The 21,520-nt window shown below is 51.6% G+C and overlaps 1 protein-coding gene across 1 annotated transcript; it reads left to right on the top strand.

The window, feature by feature from the left end:
• Positions 1-17,495: 17,495 nt before the first annotated feature.
• LOC138369078 (spermatogenesis-associated protein 31H1-like) lies at positions 17,496-19,318 on the top strand. The gene is made up of 2 exons (XM_069332010.1): positions 17,496-17,562; positions 17,724-19,318. Exons 1-2 carry the CDS (start codon positions 17,496-17,498, stop codon positions 19,316-19,318), a joined length of 1,662 nt encoding a protein of 553 aa, XP_069188111.1.
• The last annotated feature ends 2,202 nt before the right edge of the window (positions 19,319-21,520 follow it).

Here is a 21,520-nt window from a genome sequence, read left to right as displayed (position 1 = left end):
GGAGCGTAATTGCAAGACAGGATCGTTTGCCTTAACTGGCCGCCCCACCTACAAGCATGTTGCTCTGTTGAGTGATTCTTCCTGTGTCATGCGGACTTGATGTGGCTGTCAGAAGTAGCTCTCTGAAGGAGGCGTGCTGGAGCAACAGGGAGGAAGAAGAGTAGGATGGGATTTCTACTGTTGGCAACTATATGAAGGTCTCGAAACTTGTAGTCCCTATAGCTGTGAAGAACCCCAATATACGTCTCTCATGGTGACTGACGTAGGGCCAATTACAGATCAGCTGGGACAACCGAATTCCACGGTCCTGTGCGCAGTTCAAGTAGTAACGGCTTTCGGGTTGACCAAGTGTTGTTGTGCGTTAACGACGGAGAAGCGACGGAGGCAGTTGTGTTGAAGAAATGTGGTACAGGATTATCTACAAGACCAAGCAGTGACGTCGCCCAGCCAGAGACAATGGACGTCTGTCTATATATTTCATTTTTTAGAGTAGGATGATGTATATTTGTTTAGCTAGGATGTATTCTTTTCGTTAATAAAGTTGTCGCACACAGCTAGCTTGCTTTAGCAGTGTTGCAAAAACTTTATTTTCGGGGAGAAGGGGAGATGTAACACTGTAAAAGTGTTTGGGTTAGTTTATTTAAAATATATATAGAGTACACGAGTCACAGACAAGGATCTGAGAGGCGCCAGTTGTCTGCCTGAGATCTCACACCTCTAACCGTTAATGACCCCAAGTGACCTGAGGTCAGATCATGATAATTTCACCTTGCTCCCGCTAAGCGTATAATTGGAGCCGGGTAGCCTTCAAACATGCCGACGTTTAAGGAGTGGCTTGGTAGTGCCGGAGGCTATCTATTTGTGGGCGGAGTTAGCTACTAGGTTCCCCAATATAAACTCGGAGAGCTATCCAGCATAGAGCATTAACAGACAGAGCAGCAGACGAGCCAGGAGAGCAGAGAGAAGACAGCCCTATCAGGGAGGCTGTCGGCCGGCAGGGGCGAGACAGTCTCTGTCAAGCTACAGACCCCCCCCCCCTCTCTATTCAACTTAGACTCCGTCCTCGGTGAGTGAACAGTGAGGTGACTTGGTCGTGTTTACATATGTTGTGTGATGATCAGGGGCAGTCAAGTTGTAGGGTTCTCGAATTCTTGGATGATGACTCACTTTGCATATTAAACTGGAACATTTTAATTGAATTTTAAATTATGATACTTCATGTGAAATATAATTATGAATTTATTATTTAAATTGTGTTTAACTTTGTTCCCTAGAGCTTTGAGTTGAGGTGAGAAAGCCTCTGTGGTTACTGGTTTCATGATATTAACGAGTACATGTTTGGAGTTGATACATGGTACAGAGGGAACATACTAATAATGAACTCATGATAACATCTTTTGAGAATTTTGTGATACAGGCAAGTTCCATTCCTTGTCTTGTATGTAATGATCATGAATGGATGGTGGCAGCATTTTCGTCTTCTACTATCTACTCTTCTACGTCTACTTCTATCTACTCTTCTACATCTACCTATCTACTCCTCTCCCTCCACCCCTCTCTGAACTCTCACTTTCAACTAATGACCCTCCTCACTCCTCCCACTTCTCTCCCTCTCACCCCAAACCCTCACTAATTACTTCACTATGCATTTCTTTCCTTTCGTTATCTCTTTTACGTTTGAGGCAATGATTCTGTATTCTAGAGTTCTCTCTAGAGTTTCGGGTAGCTGATCCAGTTACGACGCCTTGTAGTCTTAGTACCTAGGTAGTCAAATACCTAGGTTACAAGGTGTTGAACGAGAGAGGTTGCCTTAGGAACTCTGGAGGTGCTCTAGAATAGTTAGCTAACTGGGGACGGGATAACGGACTAGAGAGAGCTGTTTCCCCCGGCCTCGTTAGTTTACTGGGGGGTGGAATAATGGACAAGATAGGGCTATTTCCCCCACCCCCCGTTACACAGCTATGTCTCGTGTCTGTGGATGACCTCACGATCCCTCTGGTCACAGCCTCACCAACAACACCAGAGTTGAATTACAGAATTTATAACTCTCGTAAGACTTGCTTTTACTTAATTCGTCTCATGGAGACGTATGAGCGTTCTTAGGTATCAAATAAATGGGTTGGTTGATTGGTTGATGGGGTTCTGGGAGTTCTTCTACTCCCCAAGCCCGGCCCGAGGCCAGGCTTGACTTGTGAGAGTTTGGTCCACTAGACTGTTGCTTGGAGCGGCCCGCAGGCCCACATACCCACCACAGCCCGGTTGGTCCGCCACTCCTTGGAGGAAACTATCTAGTTTCCTCTTGAAGATGTCCACGGTTGTTCCGGCAATATTTCTTATGCTCGCTGGGAGGGTGTTGAACAACCGTGGACCTCTGATGTTCATACAGTGTTCTCTGATTGTGCCTATGGCACCTCTGCTCTTCACTGGTTCTATTCTGCATTTTCTTCCATATCGTTCACTCCAGTACGTTGTTATTTTACTGTGTAGATTTGGTACTTGGCCCTCCAGTATCTTCCATGTGTATATTATTTCGTATCTCTCTCTCGTCTCCTTTCATTTGGAGAGCTTTGAGACGATCCCAATAATTTAGGTGTTTTATCCCGTCTATGCGTGCCGTATATGTTCTCTGTATTCCCTCTATTTCAGCAATCTCTCCTGCTCTGAAGGGGGAAGTGAGTACTGAGCAGTACTCAAGACGGGACAACACAAGTGACTTGAAGAGTACAACCATTGTGATGGGATCCCTGGAATTGAAGGTTCTCGTCCTATAATTTTTCTGGCTGACGCGATATTTGCTTGGTTATGCTCCCTAAACGTTAGGTCGTCGGACATCATTATTCCCAAATCCTTGACATGCTGTTTTCCTACTATGGGCTACTATTTTCCTACTATGGGCTACTATTTTCCTACTATGGGCTACTATTTTCCTACTATGGGCACAAACTATGTGGTACACAGGAACATTTTTATACAAAATACCTGAGCAATACGGTAAGATAGAACTGACGTCTCCCGGACCCCCTTAGACACAGCCACTACCCACTGAACCACGATGAGCATCATCATTTGTCCCCCCCCCTCCCCCCGCCCCTGGTGTGAGAAAACAAACAGTTCCGTTGCGATGTGCAGCAAACAAGAGAGAGAGAGAGGCCGGGAGTACAGTTGTGCTCACTGGCTGCTTCGGTCAACACTATAGCAGAACGTACCCACCCAGGCGCGGGGATGGGGGAGGAGGAGGAGGAGGAGACAGAGTACGTTAGGGAAGTAAGAGGGGGGTGGGGGGGTGGGGTGGGTGGAGAGACGGTTGGGCATAGTATGTGTATCTAGAGATGATGTTATTCCATTAACTACATATACTATTATTATTAATATTGTTGTCAGTAATAATATTAAAAGTGGTAAAGTTAGTATTGGTACATTTATTATAATAATGGGACGGGTAGATTACTGTTGCTATCTTTAGCTCTATATGCGGCCCAGATATAGAGGGTGCTTGGGGAGGGGGTGCTTGGGGAGGGGGTGCTTGGGGAGGGGGTGTTTGGGGAGGGGGTGCTGGTAGAGGGGGCGGGGGTGCTGGTAGATGGGTGGGAGGGTCTAAATGTCAATAACCTCTGCACCTATTAAGCTGAAATTTCTTTCTTGGTTTGTTCAGTAAGAGTTCCCTCAGTAAGAGTCTCCCTCAAGAGTTCAGTAAGAGTTTGTTCACACCTACGGCACGTAGGTGTGAACGGCCCCAGGAGTCATCACGTCCACCACTCACCAAACGTCTCCATCTCTCCTCAGTCATGGCGACGTTGTTTACATAGAGCAGTTGAAGCACAAGCAGGTTGTTTATAACAACAGGGAGCCACCAAGGAACATATAATCTCTTCTCCCAACCAAACCATCACCAGAGAAATCTTAACAAGCAACACAGAAATCATCGATAAATACAGCGATAGCAGGAGACTCGACATCTGCGAGGCACTACACAACAAAAAAGTCAACACCAGCAATCAACAGCCAATTAATGCACAACTATATTCTACCCACTTCAAGACCCCGAACCAACATAGAAGCAGCAAGAGGAAGTATGGGCCAATAGGCCTTCTGCAGTTACTTCCATTCTGTTGTTTTTCATACCCAATTTATACCCATTGTTTCGTGTTCTGGCATATGCTCTGTCACCTCACCCAAAACGAGTATAAGTATGATGTATTTTATGTGTAAGAAAAGTCTTTGAAAGTGTAATAAGCATTATAAATCGCGTTCAGGCGTCAGGCCAGAAATAAAGAATGAATTTTGGAGAGTTAATTTATCAATTACCCTCGATAGTGAAGAAGAACGTAAGAAATATGGAGAAGATTCGTGTTAGAATAATTAATCTTACCCTTTCGGTCATATTCAAGAATATATGTTTACAAGAAAGACTGCTACCAATATTATATATATATATATATATATATATATATATATATATATATATATATATATATATATATATATATATATATATATATATATATGCGAACAAGCCTGAATGGTCCCCAGGACAATATCCAACTGAAAACTCACACCCCAGAAGTGACTCGAACCCATACTCCCAGAAGCAACGCAACTGGTATGTACAAGACGCCTTAATCCTGTCGTGATGGTCAAGTGGATTAAGGCGTCTTGTACATACCTGTTGCGTTGCTTCTGGGAGTATGGGTTCGAGTCACTTCTGGGGTGTGAGTTTTCAGTTATATATATATATATATATATATATATATATATATATATATATATATATATATATATATATATATATATATATATATATATATATATATATATATAAATAAAGTAAGAAACCTTTGCCATATATTGTATTTAAATTTTGCCACACATAGTAAGGAAGTTTTGGCATATACCAGGTATATTATGATATACCTGGTATATGTCATATATGAAGTAGAGTGGTTGTGTCATGTATAGTACTGGCGGGATACCCGGCTGTTCCCGGGTCTCTCTTCCATCTCGTCCCCCCCTTCCCCTCTCTCCTAATCTCCTTCTTTCTCATCTGTCTTCCTATCCTCCTCGCCCTGTCTTCCCATCTCCCTCATCCCCCTCACCGTCTTGGGACACTCTTAGCCAGCTTTCACCATGTGAGGAGGGGGGAGGGGAAGCTATTGTCTTCCCCCCCTGATCAGCCTATGTCCGTTCCCTACCCCAGATCATTTCCATTTGAATACATCCACCTTTGTTCCAGCAATATTTCTAATGCTTGCTGGGAGGGTGTTGAACAGCTGTGGACGTCTGATGTTCAGACAGTGTTCTCTGATTGTACCTATGGCACCTCTTCACTGGTTGTGTTCTGCATTTCCTTCCGTATCTTTCGCTCCAGTATGTTGTTGTTCTACTGTGCAAATTTGGGACCTGGCCTTCAAGTATCTTCCATGTATATATTATTTGATATCTTTCTCGTCTCCTTTCCAGGGAGCACATTTTGAGAGCTTTGAGACGGTCCCAATAATTTAGATGTTTTATCGCGTCTATGCGTGCCGTATATGTTCTCTGTATTCCCTCTAATTCAGAGATCTCTCCCTCTCTGAAGGGGGAGTGAATACCGAGCAATACTCAAGACGTGACAGCACCAGTGATTTTAAATAGTATTAGCACTGCTGTGGGATCTCTGGATTTGAACGTTCTCATAATCCATCTTATCATTTTCCTGGCCGCCGCCGCTATATTTGCTCGGTAACTTTACTAAATGTCAGGTCGTCAGACATCATAATTCTCAGATCTTTTACATGTTGCTTTCATTCTATGAGTAGGTCTGATTGTGTCCTATACCCGGTGTTTCATTTAAATTCTTTGTTTCCACCATACCTCCGTACTTGGAACTTGTCACCGTTAAACATCATGTTTTTCAGCTGCCCAATCGAAGACTTTATTAATATCAGCCTGTAGTTTTTTCAGTGTCTTCTACAGAGGAAATTTTCATGCTGACTTTTGTATCATCAGCAAAGGATGACACGAAGCTGTGACAAGTATTTTTGTCTATATCAGAGATAAGAATGAGAAATAGCAGTGGTGCCAGGACTGTGCCCTGGGGTACAGAGCTTTTCACTACAATTGGGCTTGATGCTACTTGATTGACTGTTACTCTCTGCATTCTGTTTGACAAAAAGTTAAAATCCAACGCCCCACTTTGCCCATTATTCCTATTGATCTAATTTTATGGGCTATTACGCTATGGTCACATTTATCAAAAGCCTTTGCAAAGTCTGTACATACAACATCTGCATTTTGCTTTTCCTCTAGAGCTTCTGTGATTCTGTCATAGTGGTTGAGTAACTGTGACAGACAGGATCTTCCCGCTCTAAATACATGTTGTCCTGGGTTGTGTAGTTCAGTATTTTCCATAAAACTGGAAATTTGATTCCTAATCACTCTGAAAAACTTATATTATGTGAGATGTTAGTGCAACTGGCCTATAATTTTTGGGCAGAGCTTTACTACCCCCCTTGTGCAGAGGAGACCATGTATACACCAGGGAATACCCAGACCATGTATACACCAGGGAATACCCAGACCATGTATACACCAGGGAATACCCAGACCATGTATACACCAGGGAATACCCAGACCATGTATACACCAGGGAATACCCAGACCATGTATACACCAGGGAATACCCAGACCATGTATACACCAGGGTATAACCAGACCATGTATAACTATTTAGAGGACATACCCAAAGCAGACACAGACTAGATATAACCATGTATACTGAAGGGGGAGGGGTGCAGGGAAGGGGGGAATAAAGAGAGGGGGGGAGGGGTGGAAGTGTGGTGGCTTCAACCTTTCCATAATACAGTAGGGGGCGACGCCCTCCATTCTTACTACCGTTCAGGGGTCAGGGGGCAAGTTCCCCTCTCAGACGCCCCCCGCCCCCCTCCCACACGCCAAGAGCGCCCCCGCCCCCACTCCAAGACGCCAAGGACGCCCCCGCCCCCCTCCCAGACGCCAAGGACGCCCCCGCCCCCACTCCAAGACGCCAAGGACGCCCCCGCCCCCCTCCCAGACGCCAAAGACGCCCCTGCCCCCCTCCCAGACGCCAAGGACACCCCCTCCCAGACGCCAAGGACGCCCCCGCCCCCCTCCCAGACGCCAAAGACGCCCCCGCCCCCCTCCCAGACGCCAAGGACACCTCCTCCCAGACGCCAAGGACGCCCCCACCCCCTCCCAGACGCCAAGGACGCCCTCGCCCCCCTCCCAGACGCCAAGGACGCCCCTTCCCCCTCCCAGACGCCAAGGACGCCCCCGCCCCCCTCCCAGACGCCAAGGACGCCCTCGCCCCCCTCCCAGACGCCAAGGACGCCCCTTCCCCCCTCCCAGACGCCAAGTACTCCCCCGCCCCCCTCCCAGACGCCAAGGACGCCCCTTCCCCCTCCCAGACGCCAAGGACGCCCCCGCCCCCCTCCCAGACGCCAAGGACGCCCTCGCCCCCCTCCCAGACGCCAAGGACGCCCCCGCCCCCCCTCCCAGACGCCAAGGACGCCCCCGCCCCCCCTCCCAGACGCCAAGGACGCCCCCGCCCCCCTCCCAGACGCCAAGGACGCCCCCGCCCCCCTCCCAGACGCCAAGGACGCCCCCGCCCCCCCCCTCCCAGACGCCAAGGACGCCCCCGCCCCCCTCCCAGACGCCAAGGACGACCCCGCCCCCCTCCCAGACGCCAAGGACGACAGGTGTGGGGTACAGGTGTGAGGTACAGGTGTGGGGTACAGGTGTGGGGTACAGGTGTGAGGTACAGGTGTGGGGTACAGGTGTGGGGTACAGGTGTGAGGTACAGGTGTGAGGTACAGGTGTGGGGTACAGGTGTGGGGTACAGGTGTGAGGTACAGGTGTGGGGTACAGGTGTGAGGTACAGTTGTGAGGTACAGGTGTGGGGTACAGGTGTGGGGTACAGGTGTGAGGTACAGGTGTGGGGTACAGGTGTGGGGTACAGGTGTGAGGTACAGGTGTGGGGTACAGGTGTGAGGTACAGGTGTGAGGTACAGGTGTGAGGTACAGGTGTGGGGTACAGGTGTGAGGTACAGGTGTGAGGTACAGGTGTGAAGTACAGGTGTGAGGTGCAGGTGTGAGGTACAGGTGTGAGGTACAGGTGTGAGGTACAGGTGTGGGGTACAGGTGTGGGGTACAGGTGTGAGGTACAGGTGTGGGGTACAGGTGTGAGGTACAGGTGTGAGGTACAGGTGTGAGGTACAGGTGTGAGGTACAGGTGTGGGGTACAGGTGTGAGGTACAGGTGTGGGGTACAGGTGTGAGGTACAGGTGTGGGGTACAGGTGTGAGGTACAGGTGTGAGGTACAGGTGTGAGGTACAGTTGTGAGGTACAGGTGTGGGGTACAGGTGTGGGGTACAGGTGTGAGGTACAGGTGTGAGGTACAGGTGTGGGGTACAGGTGTGGGGTACAGGTGTGAGGTACAGGTGTGAGGTACAGGTGTGAAGTACATTTGTGAGGTGCAGGTGTGAGGTACAGGTGTGAGGTACAGGTGTGGGGTACAGGTGAGAGGTACAGGTGTGGGGTACAGGTGTGAGGTACAGGTGTGAGGTACAGGTGTGAGGTACAGGTGTGGGGTACAGGTGTGAGGTACAGGTGTGAGGTACAGGTGTGGGGTACAGGTGTGAGGTACAGGTGTGGGGTACAGGTGTGGGGTACAGGTGTGAGGTACAGGTGTGGTGTACAGATGTGGGGTACAGGTGTGGGGTTCAGTTAGAGGATGAACATGTTCAAGAAGCATTTCCTCCCCCTGAAGCCAGGTGAGGAGCAGGTAGACGTCTCCCTCAGTACCTTTCCTCCTCCCTCCCCCCCCCCTCTCCCCCCCAGCACCTCCCCCCCCCAGCACCCCCCCCCCCCAACCCCTCTCCAACACACAACTAACTCACAAGACCAGCAAAGTGTGGTGGTAATACTGCCCAACCGCTTGAAGTGGACGGTTCAGTGGTGACCTCGGATCTTGCGGGTCTGGGTTCGATCCCCGACGGTTGATGTGGTTGGTCACCGTTCCTTCACGGTCCCTTGTCTTCATATATCTTACAAGTGCTTTATAATCACAGTGGCTTAGTGGTCTCTCTCTCTCTCTCTCTCTTGTGAGAATTGCTTTACCTCCTTGTTGACATACGTGTGAGCTCATCATGGTTCAGTCGGTATAGTTATGTGTCAGAGGAGCCCAGAGACGTAAGTTCGATCCCACCATGAGACGGCCTCAATATTGGACCACATCACCGGCTGATAATATCCTGTACCCAAGATTGTCTATGTAATGCATCAGTTATGTAATATATGTGAAATAATTGTAAGTTGAGGTTGGTAAAGCACCATAATGCCCCGAAGTTGAGTACTCAACATGGGGGCATTATGATCAACCAGGCTGTGACTCGTACGTCAGGCTGCGAGCAGCTGCGTCCAACAGCCTGGTTGATCAGTCCGGCAACCAGGAGGCCTGGTCGACGACCGGGCCGCGGGGACGCTAAGCCCCGGAAGCACCTCAAGGTAAGGTAAGGTAAATTGGTTTCTAATTGTTGGTTAGCCTTGTTAGAGCACCACAAGCACCGCGTGTGGCTCAGTAACTCACTACTCTCCAACATTGTCGCTTGGACCGTCGACTCCCTATGGCCTCACCTCCTACATATTTACTTCTAATTCCGTTATAAAATTAGATTATTGCAGAGTAAAAATAGGTTTGATCATCTTCTGCATTTCAGCACCAACTTTATAGTGAGTAAATATACCATATTTCTTCATTACTTACCTAATGCCAGCAGGAGGTGGGTACAGTTGGGTAATTCTGACCCATACAGGACGTGGAGCGGACAGTGTAGACCTCTATATCCCTCCCTTGTAGTCGCTGTTAAATTATCTCTTAGCCTACCTCACTGCCGCCACTGTATGAGGGGGAGGGAAGTCCCTCATGACTGTATGAGGGGGAGGGAAGTCCCTCATGACTGTATGAGGGGAGGGAAGTCCCTCATGACTGTATGAGGGGGAGGGAAGTCCCTCATGACTGTATGAGGGGGAGGGAAGTCCCTCATGACTGTATGAGGGGAGAGGGAAGTCCCTCATGACTGTATGAGGGGGAGGGAAGTCCCTCATGACTGTATGAGGGGGAGGGAAGTCCCTCATGACTGTATGAGGGGGAGGGAAGTCCCTCATGACTGTATGAGGGGAGGGAACTCCCTCATGACTGTATGAGGGGGAGGGAAGTCCCTCATGACTGTATGAGGGGAGAGGGAAGTCCCTCATGACTGTATGAGGGGAGGGAACTCCCTCATGACTGTATGAGGGGGAGGGAACTCCCTCATGACTGTATGAGGGGGAGGGAAGTCCCTCATGACTGTATGAGGGGAGGGAAGTCCCTCATGACTGTATGAGGGGGAGGGAACTCCCTCATGACTGTATGAGGGGGAGGGAAGTCCCTCATGACTGTATGAGGGGAGGGAAGTCCCTCATGACTGTATGAGGGGGAGGGAACTCCCTCATGACTGTATGAGGGGGAGGGAAGTCCCTCATGACTGTATGAGGGGGAGGGAAGTCCCTCATGACTGTATGAGGGGGAGGGAACTCCCTCATGACTGTATGAGGGGGAGGGAAGTCCCTCATGACTGTATGAGGGGGAGGGAAGTCCCTCATGACTGTATGAGGGGGAGGGAAGTCCCTCATGACTGTATGAGGGGAGGGAAGTCCCTCATGACTGTATGAGGGGGAGGGAACTCCCTCATGACTGTATGAGGGGAGGGAACTCCCTCATGACTGTATGAGGGGGAGGGAACTCCCTCATGACTGTATGAGGGGGAGGGAAGTCCCTCATGACTGTATGAGGGGGAGGGAACTCCCTCATGACTGTATGAGGGGGAGGGAAGTTCCTCATGACTGTATGAGGGGGAGGGAAGTCCCTCATGACTGTATGAGGGGGAGGGAACTCCCTCATGACTGTATGAGGGGAGTGAAGTCCCTCATGACTGTATGAGGGGAGGGAAGTCCCTCATGACTGTATGAGGGGAGTGAAGTCCCTCATGACTGTATGAGGGGAGGGAAGTCCCTCATGACTGTATGAGGGGAGAGGGAAGTCCCTCATGACTGTATGAGGGGAGGGAAGTCCCTCATGACTGTATGAGGGAAGATCATAAAGAGATGAGTGATTAAGATTGTAAGGGACATTGTTTGGTCAACCAGGGGAGAACCCTTGACCACATTGGGACCTCCAGTTTATGGCGGTATATTGAGGTAAGCCCTGCCCCAGCCTCCCTAAGACCTTGCCCTCCTTACCCTGCCCATAATCACCACCCCGACCTACCAATCTCTCTCTCTCAAGGTAACAAGAACAGCGCAAAATTCAGCTTGCTGACCTACACAAGGTAATCTCCCCCGACGGGTCCGGGCTAGTCTAAGGTCACCAGCTTCCCTACCCTCCCTCTCTTACCTCTTACCTGCTCCCTACCTCCTCCCCCAAGCTTACCCCACACAGTCATGGGTGTGAGGGTCACCCCACACAGCTCTCCTACACTATATGGAGGCTCGCGCACCCTCAAGATCAGAGGACAAAAGAACAGGTTCTACCTGAGATAACATCCCCCAAGGTCAGAGAACACCAGGACCCGGGTCCAGGAGGCAGGAACACGTCCAAAATCACAAGTCATCTCCACAGACAGAGGAAATGGACAGGACCTCAAATGGTCAGTTTAATGTTGTACCCTGATCCACGTCCAGTCACTCCCAGGACCAGTCACTCCCAGGAGCAGTCACTCCCAGGACCAGTCACCCCCAGGACCAGTCACTCCCAGGACCAGTCACTCCCAGGACCAGTCACTCCCAGGACCAGTCACTCCCAGGACCAGTCACTCCCAGGACCAGTCACTCCCAGGAGCAGTCACTCCCAGGACCAGTCACCCCCAGGACCAGTCACCCCCAGGACCAGTCACCCCCAGGACCAGTCACTCCCAGGACCAGTCACCCCCAGGACCAGTCACTCCCAGGACCAGTCACTCCCAGGACCAGTCACTCCCAGGACCAGTCACCCCCAGGACCAGTCACTCCCAGGACCAGTCACTCCCAGGACCAGTCACCCCCAGGACCAGTCACCCCCAGGACCAGTCACCCCCAGGACCAGTCACCCCAGCACCAGTCACTCCAGGACCAGTCACCCCCCAGGACCAGTCACCCCCAGGACCAGTCACCCCAGCACCAGTCACTTTCGGGACCAGTCACCCCAGCACCAGTCACTTTCGGGACCAGTCACCCCAGCACCAGTCACTTCCGGGACCAGTCACCCCAGCACCAGTCACTTCCGGGACCAGTCACCCCAGCACCAGTCACCCCCCAGGACCAGTCACCCCAGGACCAGTCACCCCCAGGACCAGTCACTCCCAGGACCAGTCACCCCAGGACCAGTCACTCCCTGGACCAGTCACCCCAGGACCAGTCACCCCCAGGACCAGTCACCCCCAGGACCAGTCACCCCAGGACCAGTCACCCCAGGACCAGTCACTCCCAGGACCAGTCACTCCCAGGACCAGTCACCCCAGGACCAGTCACTCCCTGGACCAGTCACCCCCAGGACCAGTCACCCCCAGGACCAGTCACCCCCAGGACCAGTCACCCCCAGGACCAGTCACCCCCAGGACCAGTCACCCCTGGACCAGTCACCCCCAGGACCAGTCACTCCCAGGACCAGTCACCACAGGACCAGTCACCCCCAGGACCAGCCACTTCCAGGACCAGTCACTCCCAGGACCAGTCACCCCAGGACCAGTCACTCCCAGGACCAGTCACTCCCAGGACCAGTCACTCCAGGACCAGTCACTCCCAGGACCAGTCACTCCCAGGACCAGTCACTCCCAGGACCAGTCACTCCCAGGACCAGTCACCCCCAGGACCAGTCACCCCAGGACCAGTCACCCCAAGACCAGTCACTCCCAGGACCAGTCACTCCAGGACCAGTCACCCCCAAGACCAGTCACTCCCAGGACCAGTCACTCCCAGGACCAGTCACCCCAGGACCAGTCACTCCCAGGACCAGTCACTACCAGGACCAGTCACCCCCAGGACCAGTCACTCCCAGGACCAGTCACCCCCAGGACCAGTCACTCCCAGGACCAGTCACCCCCAGGACGAGTCACCCCCAGGACCAGTCACTCCAGGACCAGTCACCCCCAGGACCAGTCACTCCCAGGACCAGTCACTCCCAGGACCAGTCACCCCCAGGACCAGTCACTCCCAGGACCAGTCACCCCCAGGACCAGTCACTCCCAGGACCAGTCACCCCCAGGACCAGTCACTCCCAGGACCAGTCACCCCCAAGACCAGTCACTCCCAGGACCAGTCACCCCCAGGACCAGTCACCCACAGGACCAGTCACTCCCAGGACCAGTCACTCCCAGGACCAGTCACCCCCAGGACCAGTCACTCCCAGGACCAGTCACCCCCAGGACCAGTCACTCCCAGGACCAGTCACCCCCAGGACCAGTCACTCCCAGGACCAGTCACCCCCAGGACCAGTCACCCACAGGACCAGTCACTCCCAGGACCAGTCACCCACAGGACCAGTAACTCCCAGGACCAGTCACCCCCCAGGACCAGTCACCCCCAGGACCAGTCACCCACAGGACCAGTAACTCCCAGGACCAGTCACCCCCAGGACCAGTCACCCCCAGGACCAGTCACCCCCAGGACCAGTCACTCCCAGGACCAGTCACCCACAGGACCAGTAACTCCCAGGACCAGTCACCCCCAGGACCAGTCACCCCCAGGACCAGTCACTCCCAGGACCAGTCACTCCCAGGACCAGTCACCCCCAGGACCAGTCACTCCCAGGACCAGTCACCCACAGGACCAGTAACTCCCAGGACCAGTCACCCCCAGGACCAGTCACCCCCAGGACCAGTCACCCACAGGACCAGTAACTCCCAGGACCAGTCACCCCCAGGACCAGTCACCCCCAGGACCAGTCACCCACAGGACCAGTAACTCCCAGGACCAGTCACCCCCAGGACCAGTCACCCCCAGGACCAGTCACCCCCAGGACCAGTCACCCCCTGGACCAGTCACTCCCAGGACCAGTCACTCCCAGGACCAGTCACCCCCAGGACCAGTCACCCCAGGACCAGTCACTCCAGGACCAGTCACTCCCAGGACCAGTCACTCCCAGGACCAGTCACCCTCAGGACCAGTCACTCCCAGGACCAGTCACTCCCAGGACCAGTCACTCCCAGGACCAGTCACTCCCAGGACCAGTCACTCCAGGACCAGTCACTCCCAGGACCAGTCACTCCCAGGACCAGTCACCCCCAGGACCAGTCACTCCCAGGACCAGTCACTCCCAGGACCAGTCACCCCCAGGACCAGTCACTCCCAGGACCAGTCACCACCAGGACTAGTCACTCCAGGACCAGTCACCCCCACAACAGGAGTGTCCATCACCAGGTGGCTCAGTGATTGCTTGTGATTGGTGCTTGGGATGCCCGGGGTGTGGTCAGAGTACTGAGCACCGGAGCCTAATAGCAGGTTTGTGGAGCTCCTAAATAAATCTTTAGTGTGAGTTGGGGTGTGTGCAGGGAACACCTTGTTGAGCGGGTGTGAGCCTCCAGCCTGGTCGCGTTGAGCGGGTGTGAGCCTCCAGCCTGGTCGCGTTGAGCGGGTGTGAGCCTCCAGCCTGGTCGCGTTGAGCGGGTGTAAGCCTCCAGCCTGGTCGCGTTGAGCGGGTGTGAGCCTCCAGCCTGGTCGCGTTGAGCGGGTGTGAGCCTCCAGCCTGGTCGCGTTGAGCGGGTGTGAGCCTCCAGCCTGGTCGCGTTGAGCGGGTGTGAGCCTCCAGCCTGGTCGCGTTGAGCGGGTGTAAGCCTCCAGCCTGGTCGCGTTGAGCGGGTGTGAGCCTCCAGCCTGGTCGCGTTGAGCGGGTGTGAGCCTCCAGCCTGGTCGCGTTGAGCGGGTGTGAGCCTCCAGCCTGGTCGCGTTGAGCGGGTGTGAGCCTCCAGCCTGGTCGCGTTGAGCGGGTGTGAGCCTCCAGCCTGGTCGCGTTGAGCGGGTGTGAGCCTCCAGCCTGGTCGCTGGGGCGCAGTGAGGTAACTGCTTCTTTGTCATTTATTAATAATTCAACCCATTGTATCTGAGGGGGCTTTAGAGCAGGGTATATAATTGATTTTTATTAATAAGCTAACTGTACCCGGCCACACGTTGCTGAGCCACAGCAACCCTCCCCCGTCCCCCGTCTTCCCCACCATCTCCCACTCCCATCCCCTCGTCCTCCCCACCATTCCCCACTCCCTCGTCCGATGCGTTCCCAAATGGTCTGATGTTCCCATCAGAAAAATGGGAACATCAAATGATCTAATGTGTCCATCACTGGAAAATTAGAAGAGCAGTTAAAAAGACAAATTGAAAAACAATGAATAAATAACAAAAATAAGTATACTCACGAAATGAACAGTATGGTAAACAACACAACTCAATTCCAATGCAATGTCACACAAAATAATTTAATCAAAATGAAAGTAAATAGAAATGTAAGAAAATTCAATTTATCAATGCAGTTGGAAATACTGAAATGGAATCGTAACGTATTTAGTATAGCGTGTGTTGCTCTTACGTGCAACAGATGATGCTGTTTTTCCAAAAGAGCATGTTTTTACCTGTCACAGGTGTGCTATCTGTATAGTAGGTATATAAAAACACGCGTATATTCGAATGGAACGTTGTGTCAAAATTTCAAAGCAATCTGTAAAAAAGTTTCGGAGATTTGCCTCACATGAAAACTCGTTTAAAAAAATGTTTTTACCTGTCACAGGTGTGGCATCTATATTGTAGGTATATAAAAACACGCGCGTATTCAAATGGAACGTTGTGTCAAAATTTCAAAGCAATCGGTTAAGAACTTTCGGAGATTAGCGAATTTGAAGAAAAGAGCATTTATCTTTATATAGATTAATTTGCTAAATTTTATTTACTATTTCAGTTAATTTCCTCTTTATCATTAAATCTGAGCATATATGATCTTGAGCTTAATGGGTCTTCAGCCTTATTCAGTGACTTCGCGAAGAGATTTAATATCTAAAGTAATCATAGACAAGTAGAAAATAATAACTGTTACTTCAGTAATTAACAAAGGAGTACCTAAGTTCTTTTGTTCCATATTGTTGAACTATCTCCTCTCAGTCAAGATTTACAGTAATTATATTAATTACCTTAATGAATAGTGGTGGCAGCATTAAGAACATCAACATCTTGCATATAATTAGACCTGTCATAATATTCCGTCCTTTCTCCTACAGTGTTCTCACTCCACTCCTGTGGACTGTTGGGTGTGTCTATCACTGTAAGGATGACCACAGCTTGTATTTCAAAGAGGGGTTACAATCTCAGATATAACTGTTATTCAATCAGTATTGATTGTTACAGCAAGTGTCGAGTGCAGCTGAGTCAGTGTTCACTGGTGTTCAGTTTTTAATTTGGTTGCCATAGGGTATCAAGACCTCATAGCCTTTAGCACTTAACATAGAATTTGGTGTGAGAACCCGTTAGTCTATCCCATACATTACTGAACCAGTAGGGGAGTCTAGCGACCTAGTGACGGGTTATGTATACTTATGTTATAGTATACGAGACGGCATACTCGCTGGGACACAAGGGGTCGTCCAGGGGCCAGATTCACGAAAGCACTTACGCAAACACTTACGAACCTGTACATCTTTTCTCAACCTTTGGCGGCTTTGTTTACAATTACTAAACAGTTAATGAGCTTCGAAGCACCAGGAGGCTGTTTATAACAATAACAACATTTGATTGGCAAGTTTTCATGCTTGTAAACTGTTTAATAAGTGTAACCAAAGCCGTCAAAGATTGAGGAAAGATGTACACGTTCGTAAGTGCTTGCGTAAGTTCTTTCGTGAATCTGGCCCCAGAACCTTGCATCTGGCGTGCCCACCAGCGGGACATTTCAGCTGCTGATGCAAACCCCACAGTCAAGCATCACCCCTTCCCACTCCCTTCCTTTCCGGAGATATAGTGGAGCTGAGCGGTTGTTCTCACATATTGTGATCTTCTGCCAGCAGTGTTGCAGGAGGTCAATTGATTACCGATGTTGGTGGTAAATTGCAAGTCAATAGGTATCTTGTAACGGACTACCGGAGCTGTTGTAGGAAATATGAAACGATACCCTCACTACCACAAGCGAGAGAAGACGACCCTTCAGCCGGGCAAGCACTGCTGACATGTTTGGCAAGATGGACATGGAGCCCGACCAGCCTCATCTCACTCAACTCATCAAGCGCCTCATCTCACTCAACTCATCAAGCGCCTCATCTCACTCAACTCATCAAGCGCCTCATCTCAGTCAACTCATCAAACTGTCACAACACTTTCAGACGTTTCTGTTGCTCATGGCAAAATCAGATGAGAAAATTATTTATCTTCGATTTCACTTTTCTTAACTAACAAAGAGATTCCAACCAAATATTTTCGCTGTACTTGTAACTGGTATAATGAAAGATACACAATTACCAGAAGCAGGTGTGGATGTGTTATCAAGACGGATAACTGGACTCGTCTGTGAGGACCTGCCACACCTGTGCTTGTCAGTCTGTGGGATAACTCTGGCATGATCAGTTATCCTGCTCGTGCTGAGACAAGACCAGCCAGCCGCCTCCAGTCACAGCTAGTCACACAGTTATCAGTATATCTGAACTGTAATGTATTAATTCCTTAACCAGGTCCAAACCTTCCCACTAATAACGGCTTACATTACTGCCACGACCAGACGATACCACGACCAGACGACACCACGACCAGACGACACCACGACCAGACGACACCACAACCAGACGACACCACGACCAGACGACACCACGACCAGACGATACCACAACCAGACGACACGACGGCCAGACGACACCACAACCAGACGACACCACAACCAGACGACACCACGACCAGACGACACCACGACCAGACGATACCACAACCAGACGACACGACGGCCAGACGACACCACGACCAGACGACACCACGACCAGACGATACCACAACCAGACGACACGACGGCCAGACGACACCACGACCAGACGACACCACGACCAGACGATACCACAACCAGACGACACGACGGCCAGACGACACGACGGCCAGACGACACCACGACCAGACGACACCACGACCAGACGATACCACGACACGACGACCAGACGACACGACGGCCAGACGACACCACGACCAGACGACACCACGACCAGACGACACCACGACCAGACGACACCACGACCAGACGACACCACGACCAGACGACACCACGACCAGACGACACCACGACCAGACGACACCACGACCAGACGACACCACGACCAGACGACACCACGACCAGACGACACCACGACCAGACGACACCACGACCAGACGATACCACAACCAGACGACACGACGGCCAAGATTCATCAAGTATTTTCAGGCAAATATCCACGACCTCATTTTAATATATATCCTTGTGGAGTGTTGTAGAGCAGACTGCCCTTCACGGCCGCCTCACGACGCTAGAGCAGACTGTCCTTCACGGCCGCCTCACGACGCTAGAGCAGACTGTCCTTCACGGCCGCCTCACGACGCTAGAGCAGACTGTCCTTCACGGCCGCCTCACGACGCTAGAGCAGACTGTCCTTCACGGCCGCCTCACGACGCTAGAGCAGACTGCCCTTCACGGCCGCCTCACGACGCTAGAGCAGACTGTCCTTCACGGCCGCCTCACGACGCTAGAGCAGACTGTCCTTCACGGCCGCCTCACGACGCTAGAGCAGACTGTCCTTCACGGCCGCCTCACGACGCTAGAGCAGACTGCCCTTCACGGCCGCCTCACGACGCTAGAGCAGACTGTCCTTCACGGCCGCCTCACGACGCTAGAGCAGACTGTCCTTCACGGCCGCCTCACGACGCTAGAGCAGACTGCCCTTCACGGCCGCCTCACGACGCTAGAGCAGACTGTCCTTCACGGCCGCCTCACGACGCTAGAGCAGACTGTCCTTCACGGCCGCCTCACGACGCTAGAGCAGACTGTCCTTCACGGCCGCCTCACGACGCTAGAGCAGACTGCCCTTCACGGCCGCCTCACGACGCTAGAGCAGACTGTCCTTCACGGCCGCCTCACGACGCTAGAGCAGACTGTCCTTCACGGCCGCCTCACGACGCTAGAGCAGACTGTCCTTCACGGCCGCCTCACGACGCTAGAGCAGACTGTCCTTCACGGCCGCCTCACGACGCTCACAGGACGAGTGACAGTCTCAGATACATGAACACTGCGACTCATATTTCCTGGTATTAGTTATAATTTATCAAAGTTGCGTTAGTTAATGCTGCACCATTTAGTAAAACCAACCAACAGTGGTGAATACTCACTGCTTGAAGTAAATGAATACAGTTTCCCGCCACACGGCTGGCAAGGCCAGATGGGAGGCGCCATATTAGCGCCAAAGATCAACAAGGACGCCACCACACAAGGTTTTCTGCTCGATTTGTATTACGGCTTTGTAGTGCTGCTTTTGAATCAGTGCAGATCACTGCACCATTAGTGTTTCAAGAAATTTTAACGCCATAATAATGACAGCTATTTCTCCTTGCGTTGAAGATGTATAGTTCTCAATGCGTACTTTTTCTTCATTTGCGTTTTGAAAGGCATTATTCCTAATTACAGTGTATGCTGGGGCAGAATACACTGTAATTAGGAATAATGCCTTTCATTAAGTCAAATTGAAATTTGTCAAGTTTCTGTGGATCCCCTCCCATGTTGGAATATGTGGGAATGAACGAGCAGATGTGCTGGCTGCTGAAGGCGCTGAAGGAGACCATATTGAATACTTCATACCCAAGACTCTACTACAAATTAGAGGTATTATCAGGCAACATCACCGTGACAAGGTAACTGAGGAAAGGAGGATAGAAGCACAAACCAGTGAATCTGTACGATGGTACAACATGGTTGTTGCTGGCAATCCCAATCATTATGGACGATGAGGAGGAGGACGCGGGAGAGAATCAGTAATAGCGAGAATCCGTCTTGGATACAAATATCCATGGAGAAATGGAATGGAAACAACAGTTGAGCAGAGGAGTTGAAGAATCTGTGGTGAGAGTGACGGACACCGCCTTGACCACTATCTACGTGAATGTGAACACCTGAGGTGGGTGTTGGTACCACAGTACCAACACCACCTACCACAGTACCAGCACCCACCTACCACAGTACCAGCACCCACGTACCACAGTACCATCACCACCTACCACAGTACCAGCACCCACGTACCACAGTACCATCACCACCTACCACAGTACCAGCACCCACGTACCACAGTACCATCACCACCTACCACAGTACCAGCACCACCTACCACAGTACCATCACCCACCTACCACAGTACCAGCACCCACGTACCACAGTACCAGCACCACCTACCACAGTACCAGCACCACCTACCACAGTACCATCACCCACCTACCACAGTACCAGCACCCACGTACCACAGTACCAGTACCACCTACCACAGTACCATCACCCACCTACCACAGTACCAGCACCCACGTACCACAGTACCAGCACCACCTACCACAGTACCAGCACCACCTACCACAGTACCAACACCCACCTACCACAGTACCAACACCACCTACCACAGTACCAGCACCCACGTACCACAGTACCAGCACCACCTACCACAGTACCAGCACCACCTACCACAGTACCATCACCCACCTACCACAGTACCAGCACCCACGTACCACAGTACCAGCACCACCTACCACAGTACCAGCACCACCTACCACAGTACCAACACCACCTACCACAGTACCAGCACCCACCTACCACAGTACCAGCACCCACGTACCACAGTACCAGCACCACCTACCACAGTACCAGCACCACCTACCACAGTACCAACACCCACCTACCACAGTACCAACACCACCTACCACAGTACCAGCACCCACGTACCACAGTACCAACACCACCTACCACAGTACCAGCACCACCTACCACAGTACCAACACCCACCTACCACAGTACCAACACCCACCTACCACAGTACCAACACCACCTACCACAGTACCAACACCACCTACCACAGTACCAGCACCACCTACCACAGTACCAACACCCACCTACCACAGTACCAACACCACCTACCACAGTACCAACACCCACCTACCACAGTACCACCAACACCTACCACAGTACCAACACCACCTACCACAGTACCAACACCCACCTACCACAGTACCACCAACACCTACCACAGTACCAACACCACCTACCACAGTACCAACACCCACCTACCACAGTACCACCAACACCTACCACAGTACCAACACCACCTACCACAGTACCAACACCCACCTACCACAGTACCACCAACACCTACCACAGTACCAACACCACCTACCACAGTACCAACACCCACCTACCACAGTACCACCAACACCTACCACAGTACCAACACCCACCTACCACAGTACCAACACCATCTACCAC

Source organism: Procambarus clarkii, chromosome 27 (genome assembly GCF_040958095.1).
Source record: "Procambarus clarkii isolate CNS0578487 chromosome 27, FALCON_Pclarkii_2.0, whole genome shotgun sequence".
NCBI classification, from domain to species: domain Eukaryota; kingdom Metazoa; phylum Arthropoda; class Malacostraca; order Decapoda; family Cambaridae; genus Procambarus; species Procambarus clarkii.
Note: the sequence above shows the minus strand (reverse complement) of the source record. Positions and strands in the feature narration are given on the sequence as shown.